Source organism: Melopsittacus undulatus, chromosome 11 (genome assembly GCF_012275295.1).
Source record: "Melopsittacus undulatus isolate bMelUnd1 chromosome 11, bMelUnd1.mat.Z, whole genome shotgun sequence".
NCBI lineage: Eukaryota > Metazoa > Chordata > Aves > Psittaciformes > Psittaculidae > Melopsittacus > Melopsittacus undulatus.
The window spans coordinates 12,464,290-12,491,746 of record NC_047537.1 but is presented as its reverse complement, the minus strand read 5'-3'; the positions used below and the strand labels follow the sequence as shown (position 1 = coordinate 12,491,746).

Sequence of the window (27,457 nt, the reverse complement as noted above, 5' to 3'; positions counted from 1 at the left end):
GAGACCAAGAGAAGAGGTGGTACAGCCAGACACCTTTCGGTGCTCCATTAAGCAAAGTGCTTTAAGACATTTGATATTCCACAGCCCGTCTATAAATTGAGGCTTGGTGAGCACAGAAGGCTGTTATCAGAGAACCAATATATCAATACATTGACAAATAAAGGATACAAACCCAGGGAGGCTGTTTCTTACCTTTCCAAAGATTTTTCAGCCTGGCCCAAATGTTAGGTCAAGAACCAGAGATGGAGGGTTGGGAATCCTGTTGCAGCAGCAGGAGCTGCTCTGTACCACTGCAATACCAGGGAGCTCCAAAGTCAACCTGACTCTTTAGGATCTCTCTTCTGTTCCACTTCAACCACCCTTGTGTGACGCAGCCTCTGTAGAGGTCCCAGGCAGGGAAAATACCTCCAAACCAAGCTTCCAACAGACATTTATTTGTTTGGATTGAAATCAATGCACATGAAACAGTGTCGCTCCTGTGTGCTGCACACCTTTGCCATGGGTTAAAGTACAGGCCAAATGGTATTGTATGACCAGGACAGAAGCCTGTCTCCTTCTCCATGACCAGCCACACAAACACAGAACAAACCTTGCCCATGTGCCCCCAGCCATTCTCCTGCCTGGCCAAGCACTGCTCAGCTGAAGTCTGGGTTTTGGGGTCTTGTGGGCTGGAGGTAGGGATGAATAAGAGGAGCAAGCTCTGAATCAAGGGCTCTTCTTTAGCTCCCTCTCAGTCCAACCAAACAAACTGTTCTAGTTACCCACCCTTTCTGGGGAAGGCAAGGACATTGAGGGGAGGGCTTCTAGAGCCTTTGTTCTGTGTGGACCCAAGCAAACACTTATATTGCACCACACCCATGACTGCAGAGTGACCAAGCAAAGCAATCACTGGACAGTTTCTGTAAGAGCAGGGAATGAGTGGCCTCATCTGTCCCACCACCTCCAGGATGGATGCTGCCAATGATGTCCTAGCATTCCTGGCTGGACAACTGCACCTCACTCAGTTACACAGGGTTGGCAAAGTAGAGGGGAGTTCCCTGTGGCTTAATTTGCCCCTGTGATGTACAGAAGGTTCCCTCCAGTCCACACTGAAGCCTCCCCCAAGCAAGGAGAGCACCAGGAATTGTCAGGAGGTGGTCGCAGGATGCTGCAGGACATTAACAATGAGCAGCACAAAGTCAGCAGGTTCAGACTGAGAACACTGATGTGTGACACAGTCACAGAGGTGACACAAACCAAAGTGGGGTCAAGTTTGCTGGAGGTGACCAGGGTTGTGTTGGCCCAGTTGGACCTCGCAGCCTGGTCTGTATGCAATAGACCAGAGGGACAACATGTGCAGAAGGACTGGTTTAGTTTGTGGACTGTTCTGGCTGCTGGTAAGAGCCATATGAGGAGGAGATTGCTCAAGGACAAGTGTGTGAAACCCCTCCTGCACAGGCTGGAGAACAGGTTCCCACACATTGGGTTTCCTGGCAGTGCTGATGAAGACATTCAGGAGGGACTTGGGCCTGCTCATGGCACTGCACTAGGAAGGAGCCCACCTGCATTATGTTTTAGAAGGACAAATGTGCTATCAGGTGAAAGGGAAAGGGACGAATAGGTTGTGGCCGTCTCACTGGCATAGACAAGATGGGCAGTGCTGAGCACCATCTCAACACCCTACAGCAAGTTGCAGAAAGACTGAGCTGGAGCCTTTTGGCCAGAGGGCAGCCAGAGCTCTTGGGCAGCCACTCAAATGGGAGCCCCCCCCAAACACCCAGTGAAGCCATAGCAGCCTATGGAGCAGAAGGGCAGGTATAGGGGGAGATGTGAGAGCTTCACACCCAGGGAGGAGAGCCCCTGTCCTGCCACGATGGGCATCAGCAGCTCTGGCTGTGCCACCTCAACACAGGGGGATGCTCAGAAGGGACAATGGGAACTGAGACACTGGGTGGCTTCAGGGTGCCATGAGGCTTTGGCACAGGTCCCAAGCCCAGAGGCACTGGCTGGGGCACTGGAGGGCAGGACTGAACACCCTCTTGGCAGTGAGTGTCTCTCACCTGCTGCCTCCACCTGCCCCTGGGACATTTCCAGGCTCCTCTTTGGTTTTCCTTTCCTCCTGCCCTGTTCTGTATTTTCCTCCCTTTCTCTTTTGCTCTGATTCCCTCCTTTTTCATAGAGCTGAAAACTGAATCCCTCTTAGTGAGGTGGGGAAAGCAACTCATCTGCCCAGAGTCCAACACACCAGGGCTGTGCTCAGGTGAGAACTTCACATGAATTAGCCCTTCATTCAGCCAGCTCTGGGGAACGTCCTTCACGCTTTGCTCAGCTCTCTCCAGAGCCATAGAGCACCTTGCAATAAAACTGATGCAAACACAACGAAACCCAGACCAGAGACATTCCCCACTAAGGGTCCTCAGGAATCACCCATAGAATCACAAGGTGGCACAAGGCCAAGGATGAGACATCATCTGCAGCCACAGTGTGCCTTGGATGGTGGAGCACAATGTTCCCCAATGCTTTCTCTATCACTCTGTCCATATGAGGGACTGTACTGGTCCTCTTCATCATGGCCTCGCTTGCTGCTGCTGCACACACCTCTTCCAAGCTGAGCTGGGGTGGAATTCGGTGTTTGTATGAAGTCATGGAGGGGACAACCACTGCCATGGCACCAAGGACACATGCCATCATTCAAGCTTGCACCAGCCTGCTTGGGAAGTCCCTTTGGTGGTGGTGCTGCAGGGGGAAGCATGAACAATGACAAGAAGCTGAAACCCTCAGAGGAGAGCAGGTTGTGGACTCTGGCTGGAGACCTGGGGAGGAAAAGTGAGAGGTGGCAAACCATGGGCTGCAAGCATGGGATCCCCCTGGTACCTCCCTCCTCTAGTGGCTAGAGAGACAATCCTGGTTTATAGAGCACCTAATTCCAATGAGACCAACTCTTGGGTGTCAGACCAGCTGTGGGAGTCTCCAGCAATATGAAGGATGAGATGTATCTTCCCACAGTGAGTACAACCCACCGGACCCCCTTCCCATCATCTTCCTCTTACGCAATGCTTGTCACACAGTCAGGATCTATCACTCAGCTTGGTCATGCTCATGACCCACTGGGTGAAGCCCAGGCTTGAAGGGAGGTGGGAGCTCCTCCCCAGCTGCCCTGTGATGAGCTCTGAGGTCGACTCAGATTCATGGTGCTGTAATTCCCCTTCACCCATGTTACAGTTGGGATGTGATGGCAGCCTCTGGGGGGTGGCCCCTCATGGCACACATGTGGGTCACCATCCCCGTGCAGGCACTCCAAGGAAGCCCCTCTTGCCCAGCCCAGCTTCCCGGGATGTGTACGATACCATGGTCCTGTCCTGTGCAGAGGAGCTGAGGGTGGTCTACATGATGGAGCAGGTGAAGCCGCAGCACTCCTTGAGCAGGGTGAGGCCCGTCTTGGTCACATATGGTGTGGAGGTTTGCTGCCCCCGGGAAGTCATCTTCTTCTCTTTGGCAGGAGCTGTGGGAAGAAGAAGCAATGTGTGCCTGATGGTAAGGGCACAGGCCCATCACTGCTTCCTAGAGCTCTTTCCAGGGATAAGATGTTGACCCTCCTCAGCCCCACAGCTGGACATGAGCTCCTGCATTCAGGAAGCACATCATCATCCATGCTTGTAGGTATCCGCAGGTGGGACACAGTCACAGGGACCCTGGACTGGAAATGCCTCCCACTATGCTGGGAAGGTGTTCCTGCAGTGATGATGGAGGCACAGGGAAGAGAGTGGCCTGCCATCAGAGGCCATGAAGAGGGCAGGACTGGATGGATACCACAGCTTGTGACCTTAGGTAATGGTGTGATGAAATGTAAGGAGCTTTTTGGAAAGTGTCAGATGAATTGTATCAGCCAGAAAAGAACCTATTCCCATTCTCATAGGATGTGATGGCTGGGAAATGCAGGAGGAAAATGGAAGCATAACCTCTGAACTGATTCAGTATGTTGCCGCAATGGGATCTCAGGCACCAGCATCCCTCAGATGCCACTTCCCCACACCCTCCTCTAGCAACAGATGGCCTCCAGGTAAGCTGGCCCCATGAAGAGCAATGAATTCTTGGAGCCAGAGTTCTTAGGGAAGGGGAGAGACTGCCAGGGAGGTTCAATGAAAGGAATAAAACTCATCGACCACCTACTTGTTTTCTGGAGGTAGCTTTTGGAGAGCTTACTTTGCAAGAACTCTGCCATTTCCTTGTCTTCTTCCCTTTCCCTGTCACAAAGAGATTGGTTACCACTCAGGAAGAGCCAGCAAGGCATGTGGAGCATGGCACGGGGAAGAGCAGAGAGACTGCACTGTCCTCAGAGCAAAAGCATCCAGCTACCTGAGCCTTTCAAACTCCACATCATCCACCAGGAAATCCCGTGTTTCCACCAGTTTGTGTATCTGCTGCACCAGCTCCTCTTCCTTCTGCTTCTCCTCGTTGGACTTTTCATTCTCTGCAGCACAGGGAACACATTAACACACCTACAGGTGCCATCCCACCCATGGCAAGGCAAAGCTTGCTCTGCTCCTGCTTAACCCCAGAACAGATACAAGTGCAGGGGTAAAAGCCAACACAAGGTAAGCACCTGGATGCAGATATAAGCTGCTAAATAAGGAGCCACCTCCTCCCAAACTGCCCTGGCTGGGAGGGGTCAGGTTTGGTGCCATCACACTGGGAAGTTTTAGCTACTCCCATGAGTTTTCACTGCACTACAAGATGCAGCTGAGCCCTACAGAGGAGCCCCTCAACAACGCGTGCTGTGGTGGGAGACAACCACAGCTGCCCTGGGGCCTTCGCCCTGCGCTGCAGGAAAGGCTGTGTACCAGTCTGAAGGAGCTCAGAAATACCAGACTCGGATGTCATCCTTCACCTGGGATGTGCTCACCCCACATTTCCCATGCCAGCACAACCCTTGGCCCTGAGCTGGGTACGGGTCCAGAGACATCTGAGCCACATCTTTCATGTGGTTGAGGATCCAGCCAGGGCCTCAGATCTGTAGAGAATTATCAACAGTGCCCAGATGCTTCATGAACAACCCATCCATTCAGAGCACTGGAACAGGTTGCCCAGGGGGGTTATGGAGTCTCCTGCGTTGGAGTGTTAAATGCAAACAGAAAGCAACCTTAGGTGGAAACTATAACCATCTGTGCTGCAGCGATTTAATACCATTTCTGAATTCAGCAGCTGGCTCCAAAATCAATCCAGCACAGGATGGATCCATCTCCAGTCTTCCTTCAGCTAAATACTAATGGAGAAATTCACAGTATGGAGCAAACCCTGTAGGCTGAGTCTCAGCAGTTACCTAAACTATGTATTGATTTGTAGTTGAAAGTCTGCTATGTATTGATCAGAGGTGCTGCTGCAGGGCTCTGAGGAGGAGGAACTTCTCATAATCATCACGTTGTTAGGAACATCCCCAGCAAACAAAGGTTTCTCCTACAATCATGGTCTTGTGTAGGGAGTGAGCTCAAGCTTCCAGGCAGAGAAATCTGGACCGAGGAGTAGGCTGATGATCTTCTCCCATGAAGAGTTAATCCAGAGTCTTCTGACTATGGGCACTGCCTCTGTGCTCCACCTGCCTGGCAGGAATAGGAGCACTTTACAGTGTTTGGATGCCACACGAATCAGCAACTTGGGGCTGCACACAAACACGCCAGCTCCTTGAGGTTCATTAACAATCTGCAGCCCTGAGTTAGAGCATGTCAGTGTTCACATACCCACTGCATAAACAGCACACTTCTTTTCCTGACTTGCTGATGTCAGAGCCCATCGTGACCATGGTATTACTCTGAATCAGGAAAGGCACCTTGGTTTGGTGAGCTTTCAAGCCACAGGTCTGATTGAGCTCTGAGTAAGCTCTGACGTGTTTCAGTCTTTATCTGAAACAAGGTTCAGTGCCCATTGTTACAGACGATCTGCTGCCATAGTCCCACCAGACCAGTGATGTGCAGGATATTTCCAGCACAGTCTGAGCTGAGCCAAGTTGTAAAGAAGACAAAAAGAGCATCCCTGATGCAAGCAGCGTTTCTGCTCTCATCTGAATCTGGGAGTGCTCAAAGAGGATAGAAATGAAAGACAGAAGCAGATGAGGGGAAGCCACTTTTCTCCAGCTTCAGAAAAGGCCAAGTTTATCTCTGGTCCTGAGCCAGCATTTAGGTCACGTCTTGTTTTATGAACTAGAAGGTCTTTGATTAAAAGCTCACATGAGATTCGGGTCTACACTTTACAAGCAGCTCCCATTTTCAAGGCAGAATCCTCTCCTCCCCTGTCTGAACCTCCCTCTGGATGCAGCCAGGTTGTATTAAATGAATCAAGACCTGCATATTAAGCAGCAGTTGGGCGCTAAATGCATGCTGAAGACTCACAAGCACACACATCATAGCAGCACTATGGCATTAGAAAGAGTCAAGGTTTCTTGCCACTCTTAGCTTCAGGATAAACTTGGGTAGAGAACCTATGAGCTGAGCTGCTGCTCTGGGGAAAAGATGTGCACAGCTGGTCCCTTGTCTGCATCCAGGCATCGCCCCCTGCTACACACTCACTGGTCTCAGCAAGTGCAGCATCTTCAGAGAGAGCCTTGTGGTGGAGATAATGGAGGGCCAAATGTTAATGCTTGGATAGGTACAAATAAGCAGGGATATGACTCCCACCTGGTTCTGAAAATGAACCGAAAGTCCTTACTGGGAGATGAATGAGGATGCCCTAGGAGAAGGCATAGCTGATGGACACAGCTTGGAGGGATCCTCCTCATTCAAACCCTGAGCTGTTCGGATGTGCTTTCCTCTGAATACTTTGGCTGAGTGGGATCCTTTAGAAAAATGAGGTTTGACCTTTCCTGGGTTGTGAAGGGATAAGGGTTGCTCTGACAGGAACATTGAGGTCACTGGTCATGATAAAGGGGGTGACAATAGCAGCATTTCCTCTCAGTTGAAGTTCTCACACAGGTTGCCCTGGACTGTTTGCCTCTTTTCAATGTCAATGATGAATTCACCTAAATCAGGGACATCATCAAGCCCTTTAGGCATGACACCTCCCTAGCACCCATCCTACTGCTGCACCCAGGAATCCTTCCCTGCCCCATCACTGACACACAGTTCTGACACGGGCACAGCAAGAATCCACAGCTTTTCACGTACTTCAGGCCTCTGAAGGCATCTCCTTCCTGCTACCTCCAGAGAGGCATTCTCTGACAGTGTCTCCTGATCTTGATCCTCCTCAGTGTACACAGCAGGTCCCACTGTGCCAGCATTTACTGCACCTCCCTCACCTCCTGTCCTCCTTCTGGACCAGACCAATGCTGGTCCTCGTGGTTTTTCTCCTTTCTTGTTCAGACACCCAGGCTCCTTGAGGCTCACACCCTGCCCGCAGCAGCAGTGCTTCTGGAGCACTCTGGGGTGGGAGCCCTTCAAGAGCTTCTTGTGTTGGATGGAGATGTTTCTGCTGAGAGCAGCGGCAGGGTGCAGCTCTCCGGAGCCTTACAGAGCCATACCTGGAAGCACAATGAGTTGTTGGAGTTCCTTTTTCAGCCGGCTGATTTCCTTACAAAGCTGAATGTCATCCATCCTGCAGAGACACAAAGGGAACCACTGAGAGAGGAAAGGTTCAGAAGCTCCAGAGGAGCACCCAACCAACACTGGAAGGCAGTGAAGTGGGGGGCACGGATTTACCTGCCTTCCCATGGAAATGGACCTTCATTGCAGAGCTGTTGGTAGAGCTACATGGGTTGTGCCACTGGTTGTTGGCAAAGCAAAGGTTTCCTTGCTCAGATGAAACCTGGCACATCCACCTCGCAACAGCAACTGTGTTTCTCCTTCTCCTAAACAATAATCCCCAAACAGCAAAACACAAAAGCAAAGAGGAGCTGCTGCCACAGTAAAGATGTGTCGTTTTCATGCTGCCTTACTGCAGGATCAGAAAGAGGTAGAAAAAGGAACCAGAGGAGGGAACAGTGTAAATGCTGCAGTGTCCACCGGGAAACAAGGTCATGTCAACAGCAGAAAGGAGCCTGCTGGGGCTGCGGGCACTGAAACCACCTCCAGCTCAAACCACACACAGCAGCGAGACACTGGTCAGGATGGGCTCAGCACAAATGTCAGCACAAACCAAGGGCTGCCCAGCCCCATCTGCCCTTCCAGCAGTCTCTGAGGTCACATCAGCCTGGGGCCAACCTTGGCCATCCCCATCTCCAACCAAAGCATGACAAGACCAACCACCTGACACTTTTCCTTCTGCTCTGAGCCCTCCCGGGGCTCCTCACACACTATCCCTCTCTGGGGAGATTAGGAAAAGCTGCTGCTGTGATAACAGACGTATGAGCGGATGCCACCTCAAACAGATGTGCCTCTGCTGCCTTTTGAAGTACACGTTCGTAAAAGCCCTATCTGCATCTCAATAATTCTGCTGGTCCTTCCACTGAGTCACAGCATCCACCCCTTCTGGGATGAGTCATTTGCTGGAGCTACTTGAAGCTGCAGCTTTACCAGCTGAGCAGAGGACACCACAGGTATCAATAAGGGAAAATAAAGAAACTTTAGGTGCCTAAAGAAGGACCCTCTGAGATATTGCTCAGGTGGAGGTGAAGACTTAGCTCGGTCAGATTTCTGCTCCATCTGACAGTGTCTTCCTTTCTTTGCCTACCACATCAAGCCAATGTCTGTGAGCTGCACATGGAGAAGGACAGGTGTGTTTGGCCTTTTATTGCCTGTGCATAGTCCCATGGTGGCCAAGCCCTGAACTTGTACAAGGAGCACCAATCAGGTCCACACAGGAAGAGGCTGATTGCTGGTGTTACTAAAATGAAAACAGTCAAATGATAACTGAAATATTATTAACACTAAATTGGAATTTAATGCTGTGAAAACTGATCATGAGAATAATAAATGGGCAATCATGAATACTCTCAGCTCAATAAAGCTACAAAGACCAGCACCCAGGAGGCTGCTGCTGGAGCTGAGATTCCTTCTGCCACTAGGGATAGAACTCACTGCAGGCTCAGCCATAGCCACAACAGCCCTGCATGTCCCAGGGAGCTGATCAGAGCACTGAGCGGGTGAGGTGTGGAGCTGAATCTGCCACAGGAATCAGACCCTTCTTTTTCCCCTATAAGAGGGGAACTACCTGGAGTTTTGACATGTCCCGGAGCACAGACATCCCAGAAACGCTGGGAAGCTTTAGTCTGATGTTTCCATCGAGAAAAACACACTGGTCATGATCAGGATTGACTGACCAGACAGATCACTCCTCAGCAGCCAGAGGGGACGTCAGTCTCCCCAGAGTCCAGACATCGCAAACGTCAATTTTTTCCCCCCTTGGATAAAAACAAAGCCCTTGCCACCCCAGCTCCCATCCTTTTAATCCCTGTCCTGCAGAGCCAGGTCTGGGATCTTTCTCCTCCAGCAGTGATGCCCAGGGAAGCCCTCAGCTTTTCCCACATTCCTCACTACTGCTGTGCTCTGCAGAACCAATGCTCAAGCTCCCCACAGCGCCTCCAAACCACCCAGATGTCATCCCGGCATTCCCAGACTTCCCAGTGATCTCTTCCTGCATGCCCACCCCAGTGTGTGGTCGCTTTGGGCGATCTCCTCTTGTTTTCCAGGTGCTGGCCAAGAAAGAAAACAAATAAAGGGATAGGAAAAGTGAGGGATGTAGAGGTATGACAGCACCTGTGAGGTTTAGGCACCGATTGCATTGGAAAGCGTTTGAGGACAACACTTCCTGTGAATTCCAAAAGTCCTTTTCAACAATACATTCATGGGGAACTGTGCCTCCAAGACATCATCGCTCCAAGCCTGAGCCTCTAACCCAGCTCTCAGCTTCCCCAGGCAGTGGATTTACACAGGCACCTCCAGGCTTTGGTTATCCCTTAGTGCAGGTACCAGTGGGGATGCAGGCACATTAACAAAGCACATATCAAGTGCTGCAGCCCAGGAAATGCAATCTTTGCCATTACCAGTAAAAATCCCAGGCTTTTTGTTGAACTGACAGCACAGGATCTCAGGACTAGGCTGACTATAGCAATGTAGCAGCATTAAAAAGCTCAATCAACCCAGGGTATGGAATGCTGAACTTTTCGTCCCAAACCATAACATTTCCCAATATACCCAAGGAAAATGTTCTTTGTCTGCTTTGCTTATTGAAATAGACCCTAGAGAAAATCCTTCCCCTGCTGTGAAAGGCTGCGCTGGGAGTGGAGAGCAGGATGCAGCACAGAGACAGGCATCAGGCACCGGTGCTGGTCCAGCCCCACTGTGTGCTGCTGACTCCAGCACTCAGGGGATGGAGGAAGAATGGAGGAGCTGGGAAGATGTGTAGTACTTTGCTATGGGGAGAGAAAACTGTGGTAGTGTGGCTGTTTATCAGCACAGATCTGTGTGCTGCCCCCAAACCTCAGCTCCCTTCTCAAGCCCAGCTCAAGATCCATGCACTGAGGGAGAGTATGGAGCCACTAGGAAGATGGGGTGCTCAGGGTTGAATATGGGAACATTCAGTGTAGTTTGGCCTGTGCCATAAACTCTGTTTGCTTAGAAACAGGCTGGCTCAAATGATCACAGCATCAGTGGCAGCTTTGTAACAGGGACCTATCGAAGCCCCTTCCAAGAGCAAGGCCAGAGAAGGGAGAGAGGTTGCACTTCCAGGTGGGAACGAGGTGGAAAACAGCCTCAGCTCTGCCCATCCCTGGGATGCTCCATGCTTGATGGAGCAGGCAGAAGGCGCTGGGGGACCCTGGGAAGGGGTCAGGTACTCACATGTATCGCAGCTCTGACTCCCTCCTCACCAGGATCTCCCTGATCCTCTCTATTTTGAAGAGCTCCCCTTCGATGTCATCAATGGTGGTGGTTGAGTCGGCCATAGAGACAATCTCATCCTCTGCAAATGGAACAGGAGCTGCATTAGACAGCAGGAGACCTCAGATGGGTGCTGAGGACACAGAGGGACCACACGGCTAGCATGGGACCCCCTGCAAGCCCCAGGCCAGCAAAACCACTAAGCATGTGCACTGAGCAGGCTTCTCCATACCCTGTGGGTGTTGCAAGAGGAGGCAGCCCAACAAGCACATGGAAGGTCACCAACGTGAGCAAAGGCATTGAGCTGCTGGGACTGGGTTTGGTTTGATTGTGCCTTGTGTGAGCTGGGCACCGGTACAGCTTCTCTCTCTGCTGTATTAGGTCACAGCCAGCTCACCCCGCTGAGCACAGCTCCATACACACATGCAATGTGCATGAAGTGCCTGCAGGAAAGATGACCCGTGTCCAGCAGCACTTCACTTGCTGGTGCTGCTTTGCAGCACACCCTGCTCACACCAGTGCTGGGCAGGAGGACAAGGGGCTAAAAAGCTGCTGGAGGGAAGGGCAGGAATATCTCCTTCAAGCCTCAGGCATTTCCAGCACAGAGCCATGAGCCTCTGTGTGCACCCTCCTCCAGAACGTGCCAGGAACAAATGCTGCACCCATGGAGCACAAGCTGAGGAGTCATGGAGGTGAAGTTCCTACGGCTGCTCCCCTTCCATCGCAGGATGGAGGAAGACCCCCTCCTCATCCCTCCCAACTCACAGCGAGGAAAAAGCCCCTAAGGTACCCAGCAGGCCAGTTTAGCTTCATCATCCTCTGGAGCACTGAGCATCACCTCTCTAACCCGCTTGGGGAAACTGAGGCATGGAAAGGGGTGTCACTTGTTCAGGGCAAGAGCCTCATGGCAAAATGTGGGTAAAAGGAGCTGTAATTTCCGTTTAAGAGGAGCAGAATGGCAGGCTCAGGGTCAGACAGGATGAGAGCCCAGCGTCCTCCATCTATTGTTCTGCCTCCCCCATCTCCACTCATTCACACACAGATGTCCCTCTGATGTCCCCTTGCTTTGCACAAGATGCTCACACTGATTTGCAGGGGGATCTGTGCTGATTCCCACAGTGCCGGCACATCCCAAAGAAGCTCCGGACCCCTTCTATGGGGATAGGGGAGGTTTGATTCCCAGGTCAGATCCCACCTCCCAGCCTGCTCTGGCTCTGGGAGACATCACTGAGCTTGTTATCACTGACAAGCAGCAGCACGTTTATCACAGGCAGGTTAATCTGGTTCTGCTGTCACACACATACAGCACAGGCTGGGGAGAGGGGGCTCAGCAGCTACAGCAAAGCCAGATCACAAACACCAGCAGCAAATTCTGCTTCCTTTGCATCTTCACAGGGTGCAGCTCCCCTGTGCAGGGAGGGCTGAAAGCACAGACAGGGAGCATTGACTGCAGGAGCAGGATTTTCCAGGCAGCTGAGGTCTGGGAGATGTCAGAGCTGGAGCATGTGGTTTGAGGATCCCAAATGGGGCCCAGGCCAGTGCTGAGGGTTAGAGGGCAGGATGAAGGCACAAGGCAAAACACTGTGTATCTACTAGTCCTCTACCCATTATGTGAAACTGCTTGAGAAATCATTCCCAGAGTGAGGCATTTTTCCAAGGCTGCCAGCAGAGAGTGTTTATAGTGGAAATACAAGTGGTTTCGGTTACTGTCACTGGTTTGGAGAACAGTTTTCTGCTGTTTCTGGCTTAGAAACTCATGAGGACTACTTGGAGATTCCCTCCCTCTCCTCTGAGGCATGAAGGTTCCATTCAGCTCATGCCAGCATGCTGAATCCTTGATCACTCCCCATTCTGAGCTGTCGAGATGCTCTCAGGAGCCAGCACGGAACAGGCTCAGGACAGGCTGGTGGACACACAGGTTGGACAAAGCCCAGGGCAGGATGTGCTGCCCTCCCTCAGCTCTTGCTCACTGGCTCTGCTGCAGATCTGCACAGAAACCCTCCTTTAGCCTTATCTCTACAAGGCTGAAGGGGGTTGCTAAGGGGACTGGACTGTGGTTGCTACAGGACCAGGCTGTGGTTGCTAGGGGACCAGAGTGCTGTTGCTAGGGGACAGAGATGCTGAGGTCCCTCATCAGAAGCATCCTGTTGCTCTGCCACCCCAGAGCTCCTCTTGCCCAGGGCATCATTTCTGGGCACATCATTACCCAGGATCACTCTGGGGCTGCATGATTTTGCTGCACCCAAACTCAGTGCCTCGGGGCAGGATGTCCCTGAAGGTGGTGGCCAGCACACAGGTGACACCACACGTGAAGGTGTAGATGGTACAGCCGGCATGTGCCTGTAGGCAGCCACTCCCTGAGGTCAGGCTGTACTTCAGTGCAGCTCCAGACCTGTTGGGAAAATGCTGCCTTATTTCAAGTGATGCTGCTGTGAGCAGGGTAAACCAACAGGGCTGATTATTTGAGAGATGCGCCAATAAATATGAGCTTGCTGCAGCCTTCATTAGCCAAGGACAGATCTAACCCCCCAGGAGCACAGGGGCGGCTCTGGGGGAGGAGGACTGTCACTCCTGGCCTGGGTGGGAGGATGAATAACCCAGAACATCTTTGATCACTGGTGGCAATTTGGCTGGGGTTCTCAGCCAGCTGCTTCCCACTGGGTGAGTGCAGGAGTTTGTGACAAGTGGAGCATCACTTCTTCTCCCTGATCTTCCTCATTAGCAGAAGCCATACCAGGTGGGAGAGGCGATTCCTCACCTGTGTGTGCAAAGGGTGGAGGTGATGGTGCTGGGGCAGGAGGCTGGGGTAGGAGGACACAGGGGCCTCTGCATCAAAGCCATCCACTGATCCTCAAGAGAAATCAATGAATCCATACAGGTGATGAACAAGCATCTGCCCAGGACCACAGGTCATCCTGCCAAGACCTTGTCATGGGTTCAGCAGTAGCTCATGCTCTGCCAGGGAGGAGGGAGAGATAGGGCGCCTGGTCTGGGCTAGCCGGGGAGGTATTCCATACCACAGCACGTCCTGCTCAGGGAGGGAACTGGAAGCTGGCCAGGAGGGGAAGGGTTAGCTCTCTTCCGGGCTGGCCTCCTGGCAGCGAGTGGTATCGTATTCTCTCTCCCTGTTTGTCTCCTCTAACATTGATTTGTTATTGGTACCGGTATTGTTTTGTGTTATACCTTAATTGCTGGACTGATTTTACCTCAATCCGTGGAGTTGTATTCCTCTGGCTCTCCTTCCCATCCCTCCGGGAGTGGGAAGGTGAGGGGGGGGAAGGGGAAACAAAGGGGGAACTGTGCAGATTTAGTTTAAACCACGACAGACCTGAACATCTGAGTGAGGCCAGGGACTGGAGCATGGGATGGACAAGGAGAGACTGAGAGAAGCAGATTGAAGGGTTGTTCAGACACTGGAACAGGGAACAGAGAAATTGTGGGATCTCCATCTTTGGTCCAGGATCCCTCCTGGAGAAGGCTGTGAGTAACCTGATCCACTGAGTCTGCTTTGAGCAAGGGATTGAATGCAATATCCTCAGAGGTCCCTCCTGATCCAAATTCCTCAGTGATTTCATGTAATGTGATCAGTCAGTGACAACTGGTTGGGATCACAAAATCCCAGCCTGGTTTGTGTTGGAAGGGACCTTAAAGCTCATCCAGCTCCAACCCCTTCCATGGTCAGAGACCCCTTCCACTGGAGCAGCTTGCTCCAAGCCCCTGTGTCCAACCTGGCCTTGAACACTGCCAGGGATGGGGCAGCCACAGCTTCTCTGGGCACCCTGTGCCAGTGCCTCAGCACCCTCACAGGGAACAGCTTCTGCCTAAGAGGTCATCTCAGTCTCCCCTGTTCTGGCAGGTTCAAGCCATTCACCCTTGACCTTCCCTGCTAGCTCAGGAGATGCTTTCTCCAGGTAGATATGGGGTGATGCCGAGTTCCTGAACCCCAGTAGCCAGAGGCATGGGCCAGGTGACAGCTCTCTTGAGGCAGTGGCGAGAGCAGAGGGCACTGTGTGCCCATGGACCTGCATGGTGCCATCCAGCAACCAGGAACAGCAAGTTCGGACACTCGAAGTACAGCACATCCTGCAGCAGAGAGCTGGGCAAGAGATCTCACTGGAGATGGCTCTGCCAAAGCTGCAAATGGGTTTCTTACACCTTCCCTGAGTGCCTGGCAGGTTTATTACGGCTGGGATCAAGCTCACAGTCCTGAGTCTCCCTTTGGGGATGGAAGGATGATGCCCATGTGTAGCCATGCTGCCCAGGGCTCCCTTTGCTCCCACAGCTGCACACACAACAGCACAGCCAGACACAGAAACCATCCCCATGCTGCCTAAAGCACCCCTGACTGGCAGCAGCTCAACTGGCAATCCAGGGAAGGGGAGAAAGCTTCAACTGAAACTTGGAGATGCTCTTATCATCACACATGGCCCAGGGGGAGCAAGTATCGTTAATGAGGAGTATAATAGCCAGAGTCTTCCACTCCATATGGCTTTGGTGAAAATATTTAGACAGGCAGCAGCAAGCCTGGGATGAGTCACAGCAGCACCAGCGCGGGGCCGAGTTTCAAGCAATTTGCTTCATGATTAAAGTTGGTGATTGAGTGATATTGTGCTGAGGAGGGGTCCAAGCTCTTCCCTTGAGCTCCATCCCAGGGGGCTTTTAACCCAGCCATGCGCTGTCTGTGCCGCATGAAGCAGCAGGGCAGGGGGCACCCAGCCTGTCAGAACGAGCCCCTGCTCCACAAGCTCGATGGTGATGCACCCCCGGCAATGGGGCTGCCCTGTCAAAGGGGGCTGTGTCCCCACCACCCTCCCTGCCCCGCAGGGGGAACACCAGCCTCCAGAACCATCAGTGCCTGGCCAAGCACAGCAGTCCCAGAGGACATGTTCCTGCTCCGCTGGGAGGGATCCTAGCTGCAAACCACAGGAGCTCCCAGTGCCCCAGGGACAAATGTGCATCCTTGTCCCACTGCAGGCAGGAGCATCCTTCTGGCAGTGTCTGTGCAGCCCCTGGCACAGCCAACACTGCTGGGGCCCTGTGAGACAGCCATAACAACGGCCAGAGTGCAAGGTGAGGTACCTGGGTGTCACCAGGGCATAGCTTTCCCGTGTGCGCGCTGCCCTGAGTACAAGAGGCTGCTCGAGGCTTCACAAGGTTGGCCTGAGGTTTCCCGGGCTGGTAGCAAGGAGCAGAGCATCACTCAGAGACCAGGCACTGACTATTGCCATGTTCCTGCCTATCACAAAGGTTCCTCAGCAGCTGGGGTTTACAGAACTGCACTGAAGCAGCAAAAAGCCACCACAACCCTGCTCACAGGCACCTGATGGGGGATGCCCAGGCCATACCCAGCATCCTGAGTCCAGCAAGTGTTGGACCCTTACCTGGAGCACCCTGATGTCACCCAGCTGCTGGGAGCAGAGGACCCAGGTGTGGAAGTGCTCACACCCCACGAGGGCAAGGTCTCCACAGGGACACCTTCTAGGCAGGGGAGGTGAAGGGAGAGCCATTGCCATGCTAAAAGGTGCAATGGAGAAGGACTGAAACTTCAGTCAAATCTCATCAAAGAGCTGAACAGCTTTACCCCTCCACAGTCGTACTAAGCAGGATGCTGGAGTTTGCTCCATCACTCCTTCCCTGCCTCCCCAACTGCCTGTCCCTATCCCGTTGGATGCAAGGGGATAAGGAACCAGGAGGGTAAGACCGCGGACGGATGTCATGGCAGAAGGACTGCAGGAACCTCCCCTCGCCAGGATGCTGTCCACAGCCCAGCTTGGGCACCAATTTGCTCCCACCGCAAGATCGGGGACTGACCAGGACAATTCCCCTGGTCCGTTTCTTCCCTGTGTCCACCCCGTTCCGTACCGGAGGAACCGGTCAGAGACGCGAAAAGGCGGCGAAGGGCGCTGAGACCCCGCTCTCCCGGTCACACCCGGGCAGCACCAGCCGCGACCGGGCTGCATCCCTCCTTCCAGCGCTCCGCTCCCTCCAGCCATCCCCCTGCCCTCCGCCCTTCTCCCTCCTGGCGCCCAGTCCCTTCCCTCCGTCCTCTCCCCCTTACACACCCCCGTTCCCTCCGTCCCCTACTCCCGCTGCCCCTTCCCTCCCGCCCCACTCCCGCTGCCGGGGCTCCGGCCGCACCGGTACCGGTACCGCTGCGGGGAGCAGCGCGGGGCTCCGCTGAGCGGAGGAAGCCACTGGTCCCGACGCTCGGGGGTGCCCGGGTTGTCCGGGGCCGGTTTGGTTCCGGCTGTGTCCCCCCCACACCCCTCACCTGGCGGCCACCGGGTGGGCTCCATCGACCCGTACCGGGGCGGGCTCCGGCTCCGCTCCATGCCGCAGCCCTGCCAGCGCCCGCCGCGCCGCGCCCTCTGCCGGCCGCGCCCCCCGCGACACCCCCCGGACACACCCCCCCGGGCTGAGCTCAACCCGGCCGCTTCGCACCGCGGGGTCCCGGAACCCGCAGCCCGAGCATGGGGCGGGCGGGGAACGCGTCCGGGTCCCTCCCGTCCCCAACGGGACCTGCCGAGCCCGGTGGGACGCGGCACCGAGCAGCTCCTTCCCAGCACGAGTCCCGTTTCCCTATGGACGAACACAGCAGCAGGTGCTCAAAATACACCTGAAGGTTCGCGTTGGTTGGAAATCCAAACGTTGGTTGCTGGGATGTTGGCAGCACGCACAACTGCAGGGATTTCTGGCTGGGATCTCCTGCAGCAACTGGTACCAGCATCCTGAAGGCCTGTCCCAGCAGAATGGCATGGGGAAGCAGGATAGGGAGTTGATTGGGAACCCTCCTGCTCACAGGGTTTCACACTTCTCGTTCACTGTTAGCAGTTGTTTCAGCACTACCTTTCCCAAAGCACACACAGAGGACACACATTGTCTGCCAGGACACTAATGCTGGGCTGCATCCCCCAAGCGTGAGCAGCAGCTCAGGGAGGGGATCCTGCCCTTCTGCTGTTCTGGTGAGAATTAGCCACATACCAGGCTGGGCACAGGCTTACCTACAAGGCAAGGACCAAAGATCTGAGCATAAATGCAGCTCTGAGGCAAAGCAAGGGAAGCTCCAGGGAAGGCTCCACACAGCTCCTCACGTCTTTCCTGTTTTCCCACTGTCAGTGGCTGCCCACTTGAGGGCTGGCCCTGAGCACAGGCAGCCAGACCATGGTGAGCAGGAAAGGGGTCACAGAGCCTGTAGGTGCACTGAAACCTCCTTGCATTGGGCTGCACCCCCAGAGCGTGAGCAGCAGCTCAGGGAGGGGATCCTGCCCCTCTGCTGTGCTCTGGGGTGACCCCCCCTGCAGCCCTGATCCAGCTCTGGGGCAGCAGCTCAAGAGGGACCTGGAGCTGTTGGAGCGAGGCCAGAGGAGGCCATGGAGATGCTGCGAGGGCTGGAGCAGCTCTGCTCTGGAGCCAGGCTGAGAGAGCTGGGCTGGGGCAGCCTGGACAAGAGAAGGCTCCTGAAGGGGAGACCTGAGAGCAGCTCCAGTGCCTAAAGGGGCTGCAGAAAAGCTGGAGAGGGGCTTGGGACAAGGGCCTGTAGGGACAGGCCAAGGGGAATGGCTTGAACCTTCCAGAACAGGGGAGACTGAGATGAGCTCTTAGGCAGAAGCTGTTCCCTGTGAGGGTGCTGAGGCGCTGGCACAGGGTGCCCAGAGAAGCTGTGGCTGCCCCATCCCTGGCAGTGTTCAAGGCCAGGTTGGACACAGGGGCTTGGAGCAAGCTGCTCCAGTGGAAGGTGTCCCTGCCCGTGGAAGGGGTTGGAGCTGGAGGAGCTTTAAGGTCCCTTCCAACACAAACCAGGCTGGGATTTTATGGTATGATTCTATGGCACATTATTCTGCAGGTCATGCCTGACATCTCCATTCTGGCTTCATGCAAGGGCACAGGTCCAAGGCAAGGGCAGGGCTGGCTCTGTGCCCCTCCAACACATCTTGGGAAGTGCCACTGTTGTGGTTTAACCCCAATCAGCAGCCAAGGCACAAGCAGCTGCTCACACACTGCCGGAGTGGCATGGGGGAGATAACTGGGAGGGTAAAAGTGAGTAGATTCATTGGCTGAGATAAAGGCAGTTCAATGAGTAAAGCAAAAAGCACATTGGAGCAACATAAGGAGTTCATTTACCACTTTCCATGGCAGGCAGGTGTTCAGCTATCTCTAGGAGAGCAAGGCTCCACCACACATTAACAGTGACTTACAAACACAAATGCCATTCCTTCCAGTGATCCCTCACTTCCTTCTTACCCCAGTGTTACATGCTGCGTATGACATCATTTAGTATGAAATATGTGTGGGGTCATTTGGGGTCAGCTGTCCCAGCCTTGTCCCCACAATTCCTCATGCTCCACCACCCTCCTCACTGGTGGGGTAGGGTGGGAAGCAGGAAAGCCCTTGATGCTCTGCAAGCACTGCTCAGCAGTAACAAAACCACTCGTGTTAGCAGTATTATCCTGAAGTCAATGCACAGCACTATAGCAGCTACTGAGAACAAAGCTAACTCCATTCCAGCTGAAACCAGGGTGGCCACAGGAAGACTCTGGGCTGGAGAGCAGCAGGAGTGATGGCTGTGGGGAGGTGAGGGCCAGCTCAGGGATATTCCCCCTCTCATCTGGCTGGCAGCAACTGCTGGAAGTTAATTGTCAGTGCAAAACCATAAGCTCTCAGGGAGCAAAACAGATGGGTGGCACCATAAGGGATGGGTCTGGAGGATCAACCCCTGCAGAGAGGCACCAGAGTGTGGGATCTGCTTTTGGTACCTCTCTCAGCATTGTCTCTAGCTGCAACCCTCCCCACTGTACCAGGCAGCCAAGCTAATCTGTGTGAAACATCCTCACTGAAACTGACAAGAATCCAAGCAACACCTTGGAATTCCCATCTCCAAAGCCTAGGGAGTAGCTGCTGACTTTTGATCCAGCCCAGTATTTTAAACCAGAACATGAGCAAGGAAGATGGTGCCCCAGTTAGACAGGCAAAGCCCCACTGAGGGATACAGCCACCTCAGGATCTAGTGATCTGGCTGTCTTAATAGGAAAGGTAAGAACAGCCATTAAATGCTGTTCCTTAAATGACGAGCATCCACCAGCACTGAAGTGACTCACCTTGTTCAGATTGCTCCACGTGCAGAGAAAATGGATGTGCAAATATTTTCATCACTTCTTCAGTCCAGTACTGGATAGGATTCCTTGTGCCATGAGTAGCCAGTTCTTCTGTGGGCTGCAATGTGAATTCACCCCATTCTGTGCACTGACTTAATAAAAACATGGGATTCAATCAAACAGCCCAGAGTCACACAAAGAGCTATAATCTAACATGCTACCTGGCAGGCCAACCAGGTGCACTCTATGACCTCAGCTGAGAAGCTTTAGTGGATCCTGAGGTGACTTTCCTGTGGGTCTGAGTGTGAACTGAGTCATCAGCAGCAACACTTTCAGGCCACGAGCAGAATGTTTCTTAAAAGCACTAATATCTCCCTGTACACAGTCACTTCTGTAGGAATGAAGCAGCTTCATGTACATGGTAAGCTCTTAACTGTGCCAAACAAGAGTAACACAATCTCCCAGGTACCTGGGAGCTGCCAAAAACACAGAGAGACTTAAACCACAGCTTGAAGACCATGAGAATGGACAGAGTTATTTGAAGGTCTTTAAAGAAACAACCTGGGCAGGCAAAAACAGACAATGGGAAACACTAAGGCACACTGAACTGATTCCAAGCTTTCAGAAACACATCCCAGGTGATGCTCACAGTTCTTTGCCAACTCAATCAGGTGCAACTTGAGGACAGAAGGAAGCTGAGTATAATTAAATATATCACTGTTGAGAAAGGAGTGAGGTCCCAAGGACCCGAATGCACGTACATGTCATAATAACTGGAGTAATTTAGTATGTGTATTTTCCTTAGGAGCTGTCAAAAAATCAGGTTCATGTTTCTCAAAGCCACACTTTGAATATTCAAGTTATTTCAGCACATGACTGTGTATTCTGGGTCAAAATTCCTCTTCCTAACAATAAAACCCTGTGTTAAGTCTGCTATTTCTGGTGTTGTAACTACCCCGTTAGTTCTGACCTTTCAACCTAATTAGAGGTAGAAATGTTCTCAAGGTTTCAAAACTGCAGTGTCCCTGTCTGCTCTACCAGTGAGGTCAAGGTAAGGTAACTACAGGCTCTGTTCCTGGATTTCTTCAGGCAAGATTTTTAAATACTAGAGGTGAAGTAAAGGTTAACTTTAAAGTTGTTTCATCCTCACCTCTACATTTGGGTTCACAGTTTTATGGTCTCAACATACCCAACTTAAAGTGAGAAACTGCCCTTGGGCAGAAATATCGTTTATACTAGAGTAAAATCAGGCCCCAGGGAGAAACCATGCAGAACCCCAACATGTATCAGTTCCTTGAGAAATGTACAGTGTAAATGAGCAGATTCCTTTACACTGGCTCCCTATTGATAAATACAGCAATAGGGATGCCAAGCTGAAAGTGTCAAGATATTTCAAGACAGATTCTTCCTCCCCCCACCCCCTTCCTGCATTAGTACCACTCAGTGCTGATGCCAGCAACACTCAAGAGCTGCCCAGTACTTTCAAGGACTCTATACAGGACCCATATTATATATATGGAATTTTGGTATCATGCTGTAACATAAATTCTCCTCAGGGTTCAAATCAGGATGGGAATGTCTTGTCTGGACCTTAAAGATGGACAAAAGGAAAAATGCTTCCACAAGCAGCACCAAAGAGATTGTGCTTCAGAGATGTCACACCCCATCCTGGAATAAAAGACAATTCAGAAGCTCTTGCTTTTAAGATTCAGAACATGCAGAATAACTCCACAGCTCTCAAAAACATCACTCTTCCCTAAATGGACCTACTTTCAATGGTTCATATCTACGATGTTGGGAAATAACTCATTGCAAAACTACACAAGCTCTGTGTGAATTCATCTGGGCAGGTTTCACTGCAGTCCACAAAGGCGCAGGCTGCGGTTGTTTGCTGGATTATAGAAATCTTCAGAGAATACTGGAAAGGATCTTACTATGCTGATCAGATCCACAGGAAAAATGAACATTTAGAGATCATTGCCCACCGAGTTTTACCTGATTTCATATGCTGAGAGTGCCACACTCGTGAAGTCAATTGCAGATGTGAGGCACACGCAGAGGAGCTGAAGGAAACATTTGCAATACCCCATCATAAAATAACTGCCAGAAAGACACATTCTGCTATTTTAGTTTCTTTCTAACTTAGGAACAGAATTTTAGACAGCAGGAAAAGGTGTCTGATCCAATGGGGTACTCGGGTTCCAGTCCAGCTGCATCAGCGGTGCACTAAAACTACCTGCAGCTTTTCATGATAACCAAAGAGCTCTTTGTCTGTTTTTGGCCTTATCTAATGAAACTGATTTACCCAGATCCTTTGAAACCTCTCACAAAGTACACACACATTGGGCTATGTTGTATTTCAAATCTCAGAGCTACAAAGACCAGCATTGTGCTGAACTTGTTCCTCAGCACTAACTATGGTTTGCCTCCTGAGCTCAGTTAAATAGAACTGTATTCAGAGAAGAAGAACAGCTCAACTTAGACCCCGGACTGACACAAAGGGGCAAAAAAATGAAGTATTTGTACACATAAGCCTCTGAAATTTGCTTAAAGTTCACCATGAAGTAGGCAAACAGTAAGACGTTATGTGATTTTATAATCACTTTTAACATTACAGTGCTGATTAAGGATAAAAATTTAAAAACCCTGAAGTTGCAACATCATTTTTTTTTGGCAAATAGTTGCAAAGCAGTGCAAAAATAACTGCTGATGTGGTTGGAAATACATCATGAGAATCTATCTTCCCCAGAGGCAGTTTAGTTCTTCTCAGTTACATCTTATTCTCAGCAGCATTAAATTCCTTGGCATGTTCTTAAAAGCCATGCTCAGAGCAAAGAAGTCTTACACAGATTAATTTAAGTCTCTTCCTTCCATCCCCATTTGACTTGCAGGGTCTGTGACCATCAGAGAGAAAGAAATGGAGTCACTGATGTTGTAGAGCTCAAAGACAGAAACTGTATGAACCTAAGTGGAAAATGATTTCATCAAATTGGTGCAACGTCTTCAGGGAAAGATCCCTCTGCCACGTTCACTTCCACAGAGGTTTGTAACTCAGAACATGTGTCAAACTGGGTAAAGGGTTCTCCCCTGAATCAGCACCAAATGTGTTTGTTGTATTAATAATTTGTAAAAACTCATAACAAATCTTATGGTGCAAGTTTATTATATTAGAATTGAGCTTTGGGCCATACTTTAGATCCCCCTTGTTCTTAAGGGCAATGGTTCAGCACAACTAAACATCCATGGCTGAGACAAACACGACACTGTCACCACCCCTCTGCCCCAGTCACAGGATGGATTATGCACAAGCACTTTTCATTTCAAGGTTTCTCTTTACAAAACTGGAATTACAGCAGCTGTTTTCTGTGCCAAAGCAGGTAAAAAGAGAACTTATCACCCATTTAATGGGCTTCAAATGAGAGCAGGCACTTCCAGCTAAAGAAGGGACTGCATTTTAAAATGTTCCAGCTATTCCTGCATCATTTTCCTCTCACAAAAGCGCTGATGGCTCCGTGATGTGCTATGTGCAGTTATGTTACTCAAGACTGAAGTCAGATGCTCTATTAGCAAGTAAATAGAGTTCCTGAGGTATTATATGATAATAGGGCTGTGATAAATACTTGACACTAAAACTGCTCTCAACCTGAATTTGAATTCCCGGGAGAAAGTAACATCTTAATGAAAAGTTCCAGCTATTCTTGGCACGAGGACAGTTCTATTTATAGTCATTCTAGTAGAGTATTCTGCATGGCAGAGTGGATTGTGTCAGGAAAAGACAGAGCTAATTACCCTGAAAGCATCTGATACACAGATAATGTGGAATTGATGCATACAGAGAAAGATTATCTTCAGTGGCACTGCTTTTCTTTGCAACCACATTCTACTGAGTCCAGAATGCAGCAGGGTGACAGATTGCAACGCCATTTGCATACTGCATATTAAATACGCATTTAAATATTCTGCTTTCTGCAGCTGCCTATCTCATGGCCTGTAAAACACTAGGAAGATGTTATTAAGATCTATCCCTCTGCAAAGGAATACAGATGTTGCTCCTTGACCAAGGAAGTACGTAACAAACTGACTGCAGCTTTTGATGTAACTGAAAGGGCCATAATGTTCAAAGCTTCTCTGCCAGTCTTTTAATGAGATCAGACCATCCACTCCTCAATCTTTAAGCAAATCTTACCTATTGAAGAGGTGTTGAAATCCATGTGCCTTTGAGGCAAAGGCAAGGCAGACAAGGCAGTTTGAGAATCATTCATAGCAGGCCCTGTTCAGGACACAGATTTGGTTTTAAAAAGGAAACATGAGAAGAGGGCTGCCCTCAGACCAAGCTGACCCGGGGTGGGGGGAGAATCTCCAGCTTCCATCAGGTCAACTCAGCCAGTGCCAAGTTCCTTTGGGTAACTCCCAGCACACATCAGTTACTCGGATCAGGAGGGCATCCAGCTTCCTGGTCACCCCTGATGCTGCCTGCCACCTTAGGTAAACAGAATCACACAATGTATTCACCACAAGGAAGTACAGAGGCTGTTCTGCTCCATTTGGCTAGCCAGCAGGCCCTGATTGTGAGCACACACGGTGCACTGCTAGCAACAGATGCCAACACAGCATACTTAAATCCCAAAACAGAAGAGGACAGTCTGTAGCAAAACCTGAGTTTAGAAATCAAAGGAGAGCAAATGAACCATGTTTTTATTCCCATCCCTTATTTAGCAAAAGGAGTTCAGATACAGCACCTTGAACAAGTTCAGTGTGCTGTCAGCATGACAGCAGTTTTCACTCAGCTGTGTCAGTACAGGTCACAGCTTTGCTCAGTTTCCACAGCACCAGCTCTGGGGAGCAGGAATTCAAGTTTGGTTTTTGACTACAAACTCAGCTACATTCATTTCAGCAAATGTATACCTGGAATACCTCAGGATAATTCTGGAAACAAAATCATTCAGTCAAAAAGGCAAAATTACCATAAGAACACTATAAATTAAGAAAATTGCAAGATTTCTAAAATTTTAAGAATAAAAATCTGTCCTGTCAGATATGTACTGCATGTATTTAGCACTTTAGAATTAAAGGTCATTCCTGGGCATTATCATCACCCCACGTCACCACTTGCATTCAAGTACAGGTTAGTTGATCCTATGCTGGTGTGACCAGTTCCTACTGAAGCTTTCATCCTTCATAGCTTTCACCAGCCAGTCCCTCTCGTTCTCCTCGTCAGAGTCACTCCCTTCACTGGAACCAGCAGCCAGCAGACGAGAATAGTTGATTTTCTTCTGCTGTGGTAGTTTAGATTGGATGATCAAGAACAGGAAGAGCCACAGCACCACGCACACACAGCACGCCTGGTACAGAACGGCCAGACCAAAGTGCTCCACCACAAATCCTCCTGCAAAACTGCCCAAGCTCGCTCCTCCACCATGGCAGAGGCCCTGGAGAGCAGCGTGCAGGGACCTCGCCATGCCCGGCGTGGCTATGTCATCCACAGTCATGCTGACCACCCACCACAAAGCACCGTTACTGAAGGCAGATAAAATCTGGATGAGGAGAACTGACCATGCAGTCCACAAGAAGGAGTAGCACAGAAGCTGTGCTGCCAGGAGGCTGAGGCTGATTGTCACAACTGTGCTGCTTGAGAAAGTCCTCAGCAACTTCCCTTTGAAGAAATAAAGCAACATCTCCGCAAGTAGCCCCACGGCCACAGAGAGCCCCATGTACAGCTCACTGCTGCCTCGGTCCTCCAGCTGCCAGAAGAGGAAGTTGTGCACGGCAGCACCAGCCATGCCGGTGAGGAGCACGGTGCTGGCGTACAGCATCGCCCGGCCATCACCCCGCAGCAGTGCCAGCGCTTTGCCCATTCTGTTAACACCCTTGCTTTCCTTGGGAAGGTAGATGGGAAAGAAGAGGGTGACAAGCAGTGAGAGCGTTACCAGCAGAGCATAGCCATAGAAATGGACAGCAAGGCGGGTGATGGAACTGCTGAGGAAGCAATTCAGATGATCCACAACTACAGCAATGATGCAGGCACCTACAGAGGCACCCAAGTAACTCCAAATCCAGAGCTTGCCATAACCGTCAGTTGCATCCACAAAGTCAAGGAACTCATAGAGACTCTCATCCACCGTCCATTCAAGAGAAGTGGCCAAAAGCTCCCAAAGCACCACAGCCCCCAGCACCATAAGGAAAACCTGGTGCTCTCTGTCCTGAAAGAAGTTTTGCACTGCTTCAAGGCTGGTATCTTGAGAATCTTTCTGGTGGTCTGAAAGGTTTCCAGACAGATAAGCATCTCCAACAGTTGGAAGAGTTGTTTTAAACACAGGGAGCTTGTTACTCTTGGTAGCAGAAAGCCTTTCCTCAGCATTACCAGCAGGATCTCTTGCAGCAGAACCCAGAATGCTTGTTTCCTTCTCGAGTCCAGGCAGGGGAGGTCCGTTGGAATCCAGCATTTCTGGTTCGTGTGTCTCCCAGTCAACTGCTTTCACAGGCTGTGTCCAGCCAGAGGCATCCACCCAGTACCCGTTTGTCTCTGTGCCACCTTCACCACCCTCTCTGCCTTGTTCCTCAAGCCCATCTGCCAGGCCAAACAGCCGCTGGGAGCCTGGGCTGCTCACCGCTGCCCTGCCGCTCGCCGTTGAACCGCCCGCAGTCGTTGTCGCCGCTCCTTTCGCGGTCGGAGCAGCACTCGCGCTTTCCACACCGTAGCTGCCGGTGTCCGCTCGGTGCCCCGGCTGCCGGGTGCCGTTACAGAGGGCACCGGTGGCGGCTGCGGGCGGGACGAGCGTGAGCAGCAGCCCGGCCCCCACCGAGCCCAGCGCGGCGCCGGCCACCAGCAGCAGCCGCCGCCTGCCGGGGGCGCGGGGACAGCGGGCGCACAGCGGGGCGCTCAGCGCTGCCGCCAGGCGCTGCGCCCCGGCCACCAGCCCCACCAGCGCGGGCGGCAGCCCCAGGTGCCGCAGGTACAGCGGCAGGAACGGGGCGGCGCAGGCCCGGCCCGCGCCCTGCAGCGCACGGAACAGGCCGGAGAGCGCCAGGGCTCGGCCGACGTCCCACTGCTGGCTCATGGCGCTGCCGCATGCTCCTCCCTCCGGGCCGCACGGACCGTACCTGCGCGGCGCGGCCCCGGCATCCGCTGCCGCCCCGGGCCCCGCACGGCCCCGCCGCACCTGGCACCGCCCGCGGGGCCGCGCCCCGGGCCCGCCCCGTTGCTATGAGACGGGCGGGGGGGGCAGCGCCACCTGGCGGCAGCAGGGGAAACAGCACCGAGCATGGGACACGGGGGTATTGCGGGCGGGGGTGGCAGGAGTGGTTCAGCTCGGTCCCAAAGGGAGGTGATGTTTGCTTCAGTTCCCCATGTGCAGTGACAAAGAAAAGATAAACTCTTCAGTTCAGAGCCCGGATGGACTCCGAGAGCAGAATCCTCCCACACCCGTCACAAAGTGACAATGAAACACTTTCCCTTTTCCATAGAACCCCAGAATCCCAGACTGGTTTGGGTTGGATTCCACTGGAGCAGCTTGCTCCAAGCCCCTGTGTCCAACCTGGCCTTGAGCACTGCCAGGGATGGGGCAGCCACAGCTTCTCTGGGCA

At 52.0% G+C, this 27,457-nt stretch overlaps 2 protein-coding genes across 3 annotated transcripts; both read right to left on the bottom strand.

Moving 5' to 3' along the window:
• Positions 1 to 415: 415 nt before the first annotated feature.
• Positions 416 to 17,141, bottom strand: LOC101873042 (bMERB domain-containing protein 1-like). Of its 2 annotated transcripts, none has more exons than XM_031055151.2 (7): positions 17,053 to 17,141; positions 10,743 to 10,863; positions 7,487 to 7,560; positions 4,336 to 4,450; positions 4,150 to 4,223; positions 3,327 to 3,481; positions 416 to 2,792 (listed from the first exon to the last, which is right to left on the bottom strand). In XM_031055151.2, exons 1-6 carry the CDS (start codon positions 17,111 to 17,113, stop codon positions 3,363 to 3,365), a joined length of 564 nt encoding a protein of 187 aa, XP_030911011.2. In that variant the 5' UTR covers positions 17,114 to 17,141; the 3' UTR covers positions 416 to 2,792; positions 3,327 to 3,362. The 2 variants fall into 2 exon arrangements, with proteins under 2 accessions (XP_030911011.2, XP_030911013.2); XM_031055153.2 differs by having other exon boundaries at positions 4,183 to 4,223.
• A 7,724-nt stretch (positions 17,142 to 24,865) lies between these two features.
• MFSD6L (major facilitator superfamily domain containing 6 like) lies at positions 24,866 to 26,978 on the bottom strand. The gene has a single exon (XM_005141425.4). The coding sequence runs from the start codon at positions 26,929 to 26,931 to the stop codon at positions 25,000 to 25,002; it is 1,932 nt and encodes a 643-aa protein (XP_005141482.2). The 5' UTR covers positions 26,932 to 26,978; the 3' UTR covers positions 24,866 to 24,999.
• Positions 26,979 to 27,457: the final 479 nt, after the last annotated feature.

What these genes read in the sequence shown, in the direction of transcription:
- LOC101873042 (XM_031055151.2), bottom strand. Translation starts at nt 17,113, where the DNA reads ATGGAGCGGAGCCGGAGCCCGCCCCGGTACGGGTCGATGGAGCCCACC. An exon ending in GCCCACCCGGTGGCCGCCAG is followed by an intron (nt 10,864 to 17,052) that starts GTGAGGGGTGTG and finishes TTCCATTTGCAG; the next exon opens with AGGATGAGATTGTCTCTATG. An exon ending in AAGCTACCTCCAGAAAACAA is followed by an intron (nt 3,482 to 4,149) that starts GTAGGTGGTCGA and finishes TTCTTCCCACAG; the next exon opens with CTCCTGCCAAAGAGAAGAAG.
- MFSD6L (XM_005141425.4), bottom strand. Translation starts at nt 26,931, where the DNA reads ATGAGCCAGCAGTGGGACGTCGGCCGAGCCCTGGCGCTCTCCGGCCTG.